Source organism: Colobus angolensis, unplaced genomic scaffold (genome assembly GCF_000951035.1).
Source record: "Colobus angolensis palliatus isolate OR3802 unplaced genomic scaffold, Cang.pa_1.0 Scaffold270, whole genome shotgun sequence".
Classification (NCBI taxonomy): Eukaryota; Metazoa; Chordata; class Mammalia; order Primates; family Cercopithecidae; genus Colobus; species Colobus angolensis.
In genome coordinates this window covers 910,557-915,939 of record NW_012115933.1, presented here as the reverse complement: position 1 = coordinate 915,939, position 5,383 = coordinate 910,557, and the positions used below count along the sequence as shown (strand labels likewise).

The window sequence follows — 5,383 nt, the reverse complement described above, 5'->3', positions numbered from 1 at the left end:
AAAAAAAAAAAAAAAAAAAAAGATGACGATTAAAAACATTTTTAGGCTGGGCGTGGTAGCTCACGCCTGTAATCCCAGCACTTTGGGAGGCCAAGGCGGGTGGATCACTTGAAGTCAGGAGTTTGAAACCAGCCTGACCAGCATGGTGAAACTCTGTCTCTATTAAAAATACAAAAATTAGCCGGGCGTGGTGGTGGGTGCCTGTAATCCCATCTACTTGGGAGGCTGAGGCAGGGGACACTTGAACCCAGGAGGCAGATGTTGTAGTGAACTGAGATTGCACCACTGCACTTCAGCCTGGGCAACAGAGCGGGACTCCCTCTCAAAAAAAAAAAAAAAAGTAAACCTTCACAAAACCTGTTGCTCTTCTTATCCCATATGTGGATCTCAGAATTCTTACCCTCTAACCCCATTGCCTTTTTCTCCACGCCTATCTATAACAAATGTCTATCAATCGCTAGCTATACAGCAAACACTATATTAAGTGCTTTATACATATCTCATCCTCAGAACAGTCTTATAAAGTTAGCACCGTTAGTATTACTTCCATTTTAAACACGAGGAAATTGAGACAGGATAAGTAATTTGTCTCCTAAGTGTGTGATATGGTAAGACATCACTGGGACTTGAACCTTGGTTATCTGACTCCAGAATCTACATTCTCAGCGGTCCCCAACCTGACTGGCACCAGGGACCAGTTTTGTGGAAGACAATGAAACTAACTGTCCCATCTCAGATCATCAAGCACTAATTTCTCATAAGGAGCACTCAGTCTAGATCCCTCGCATGCACAGTTCACAATAGTTCACATTCCTATGAGAATCTAATGCCTCCGCTGCTCTGACAGGAGGTGGAGCTCAGGCGGTAATGCCCACTCGCTGGCCACTCACCTCCTGCTGTGCGGCCTAGTTCCTAAGAGGCTGAGCTCGACCCGGAGTTTGGGGATCCCTGCTTACTACGACATACTACCTTTGAGACTTTTAATTTCTCCAGTGCCCTCCCTTTATTTAATTCATGAAGAGCCTGTACAATTGGGAGGTATTTCCATACACCAGGTTACTTTGCTGTGTCACTATTTTCATAAGTCATTTGGTAGAAAGTGGTGACACTCACGTGCCTATATTAAGCACAAGGCTAATGTTTTAACTAAAAGACATTTAGGAAACCCATATCAGCTACTACCTCACTGAGGCATAGAACACCACTGGTGACACTCTAGGGAGTCAGAGAATATTAAATCATCCCCCAAGCCGGTAGTTCCCAGATGTCTAGAATTCCAAGACTAATAAAACCTTCTAAGACATTTTGGGGAAAGACATAAGGTTGCCACTTTGATACTTTGCCAAGTGAAGACATTAAACTTTTCAAACTACCATCTGTAATACTAGCATCATCATTTTATTTTATTTTTTTAAAAAAGGATATTTTAAACCCACCTGCCTCCACTCCCGCAAAAAATTTTTTAAAAAGGACATCATCGCAGAATAAAGAATAATCCTTAATCTGATCAATTCAGTGCTACCAAAATTCACTATATTGTCCTTGTTTTGCTCATTTTGTGGTAGACAGGTCTAAGCATCATCACGAACTGACTCTGGGTCTGCCCATAGAGGCTGGCACCATCATCTTACAAACAAGGTAATGATTTATCAGGCACATCTTTATGTTAGCCAGAGTTACTGTGATGGAGTCTGCAGGCAAAGATGGAAGAGATTAGGCCCCTTGGTCTAACAAAAGCATGGAGAGTGGCTCCTCCTCATTAAGGGGGAAGCTCTGATGCATGCAGAAGGCTATGAATTTGGGACTGGTAGAAAGGCATTCTGGCTGAGCAGAAACAACAGATTAACAGAGACTAAAGGACTGAGGTATTTGGTGGAGGATGTTCAAGGTCTATGGCCTTATGATGAGACAGCTATGCTGTGTTGGAAAGACCTTGGTTCGACTTTCAGCTCTGTTTTCTGCCCTTGCAGAAGTCACTGAATGTCTCTGAACCTGTTTCCACACTCACAAAATGCCATTTCATGAGGTAGATAAGAGGATGTACAAAAAATGCTTTGTAAATTAAAAGCAAATACAAATGATAGGAATTATTGTTGGATTTCTTTGGTTTTTATTTTTTCAAGACAGCATCTGACTCTGTCACCTAGGCTGGTATGAAGTGGCGTGATCGTAGTTCACTGCAGTCTTTAACTCCTAGGCTCAAGAGATCCTGCCGAGTAGCTAGGACTACAGCCACATGTCACCACACTTGGCTAATTTTTAAAATTTTAAAATTTCTTTAGAGACAGGATCTCCCTATGTTACCCAAGCTGGTCTTGAACTCCTGGCCTCAAATGATCCTCCACTCCTTGGCCTCCAAAGTGTAGGGATTACAGGTGTGAGTCACCATGCCTGGCCATTTTTTTCTTTGTTTCTTTTGTTCTGTTTTGTTTTGCTTTTACTGATAAAGACTTTAAAACAAGTGTATGTGTTACAATTCTGGAGGAACAAGGATTTCATTTTGGAGCACTATTTAGATTTCATACAAGTTGGAAAACAAAGCAGTGGCCTTTGGAGATTTCATTCTTAGGCATTTGGGTAGAATACAGTGCTCTCTGTTTTAAGTCAGTGCCAGTTCCAGGCTGCCTGGCGCTATCTAGGGGATTAGTGCCTAGGAAAAGGCTGCAGTAAAGGGCAGAGGTGACCTTGCACAAGGGCAATGAGTCAGTGTGTGTGCATCCTTCAAGCTCATGAAAGTACCACAAGCTCTTACGAGGAGCAGTACTACCCTTGTGGCCAGATGAGAAGGGTCACTGCCTAAGCCTGCTCTGGAGAGGGTGCTGCATATCACAAACACATTTACAAAAAAAAATATTAAAGAGCACAAAAGTCGTCTGTCATTTGGGAGCGCTTAGTTCTGCCAGTACAACAAGACCCGGTCATACTGTTCAGTCCCCAGGGAAATGCTTCTCCATATTTCTTGTCCAGTGTTCTCAAAACAAAAGGGACTGCGGGTGACTGCTCCTGATGTTGGCAATTGAATTACTCCAGAGTATGAGAAATGTGGTCGGCAGAAACCCTTGGGAATGAGAAAGGGTAAACTTGTCATGTCCTTCCTCTCAGATAATGGGAATGCAGTAGATTCTTGCATTATGACTTTTTTTTTTTTTTTTTTTTGAGATGGAGTCTCATTCTGTGGCCCAGGCTGGAGTGCAGTGGTGTCATCTTGGCTGACTGCAACCTCTGCCTCCAGGATTCAAGCAATTCCACTTCCTCTTCCTCCCAAGTAGCTGTGATTACAGGTGTGTGCCTCCATGCCTGGCTAACTTTTATATTTTTAGGAGACCAGGTTTAGCCATGTTGGCCAGGCTGGTCTTGAACTCCTGACCTCAAGTGATCCACCCGCCTCAGCCTCCCAAAGTGCTGGGATTACAGGCGTGAGCTGCCGCACCCAGCCTGACAGAAGGTTTAATATTTCATTTTCCATCAAAATTTCTTCAAATGGAGAAACTAGACATTTTTATATGCTAAGCACAAAGCCAAAGTTCTGCAGCTACTCTCATGTTTCACAGCAATCTTCATGATTAGCTTTGGCCAATGAAGAGACTTGTGAAAGGACACGTTTAGGTTCTCTATTGAAAGAAAATGACTATCACTTGGGCATAAAAAGAGCACATGAATCACTGAAACTGCAAAAAAAAAAAAAAAAAGCTGACTAAACAGCATTTGACAGTATTCCACAATAACAACTACAAGCCAATATAAAAAATTGATATAATATTCCTAAAATAATAATAAATGTTCAATACTTAGCCACACACAATGGCACTTTTCATCTTTTCATGGCATTAACAGCACAATATTTACAGAAATAATGGGAAATTTCTAGATTTAATAAAAATGGTTTCAAAAACTAAAACTAGAACAGCCAAACATAGAAGATAGTTAAGAAATAATAAAATAAAAGATCACTGTGTAGATGAAGAAGTCAAAATGAAGCTATTAATTTAATGGACAATAAAGTAGGGGAAAAGCATACAATTTTATTTATTTTTGTTTAACCTTTATTTTAGGTTTGGGTGTACATGTGCAGGTTTGTTATATAGGTAAATGTGTGTCACAGGGGTTTGTTGTACGGATTATTTAGTCACCGAGGTGCTAAGCCTAGTACCCAATAGTTCTTCTGCTCCCCTTCCTCCTTTCACTCTCCATCCTCAAAAAGGCTTCAGTTTCTGTTGTTCCCCTATTTGTGTTCATGTGTTCTCATCACTTAGCTCCCATTTGTAAGTGAGAACATGCAGTTTTGGTTTTCTGTTCCTCCCTTAGTTCACTAGAATAATGGCCTCCAGCTTCATCCATGTTCCTGAAAAAGACATGATCTCATTCTTTCTTATGGCTGTATAGTATTCCATGGTGTATATGTACCAAATTTTCTTTGTTTAATCTGTCATTGATGGGGATTTAGGTTGAAAATCATACATATAATTTTACAAAGTGATAGTTCAACTGGTTTGTAACAAGAACAAAAGGCATGTTGAACAACTAACACTTATTCTTTGTACATTGAACTGGCAGAAGAAAACAAGAAAATAAAAATTGATATTTCATTAGTTTCATGCCTATGGTAAAAAGTACAGGTTTTGACTCAAAACCTGTTGCCTAAAGAACTGAAAAAAGAAACAAACCTTTTAATTGTAGGCACTGATTTAGAACATTGCTGAGGGCAGGCCTATAATGGTGCTAACACCTTTGCTAAAGAGAAAAATGTACATCCAGAATTTTGGCCAAAAATCCAGAAACATTCTTTGTGCTCTACACTAGCACTGTCTAACAGAAATCTAATGCAAGCCACACATGTAATTTTAAATTTTCTTTTCTTTCTTTTTTTTTCCCCCCCTTTTGAAACAGGATCTCATTGGAGTACAGTGGCTTGATCGTGGCTCACTGCAACCTCAACCTACCTGGATAAGGTGATCTTCCCACCTTAGCCTCTCAAGTAGCTGAGGCTACAGGCATGAACGGCTATGCCCAGCTACTTTTTGTATTTTTTGTAGAGATGGGGTTTCATCATGTTGGCCAGGTTGGTCTCAAACTCCTGGGCTCAAGCAATCCGACCGTCTCGCTTCCTAAAGTGCTGGGATTACAGGCGTGGGTCACCGTGCCCAACCTTAAATTTTCAAGTAGTTACACTAAAAACACACAAACAGGTGAGCTTAACTATTTATTTTATTAAATATAATACATCTAAAATATTACCACTTCAACATGCAGTCAATGTTTTTAAATTATTGGTGGTGCCTGGTGGCTCACGCCTGTAATCCCAGCACTTTGGGAGGCTGAGGTGGGCGGATCTTTTGAGGTCAGGAGTTTGAGACCAGCCTGACCATTATGGTAAAACCTCATG

At 40.8% G+C, this 5,383-nt stretch overlaps 1 protein-coding gene across 1 annotated transcript in view; it reads left to right on the top strand.

Annotated features, from left to right (window-relative positions):
* LOC105515934 (putative uncharacterized protein encoded by LINC00596) overlaps nt 1-5,070 on the top strand; it is a gene marked incomplete at both ends in the record, with an annotated part of 5,668 nt that extends 598 nt beyond the window's left edge. The window contains 2 exons of the mRNA XM_011947902.1: nt 3,282-3,303; nt 5,023-5,070. Of these exons, the coding sequence (XP_011803292.1) occupies nt 3,282-3,303; nt 5,023-5,070 (70 nt within the window). The remainder of the gene's footprint in view (nt 1-3,281; nt 3,304-5,022) is intronic.
* Nucleotides 5,071-5,383: the final 313 nt, after the last annotated feature.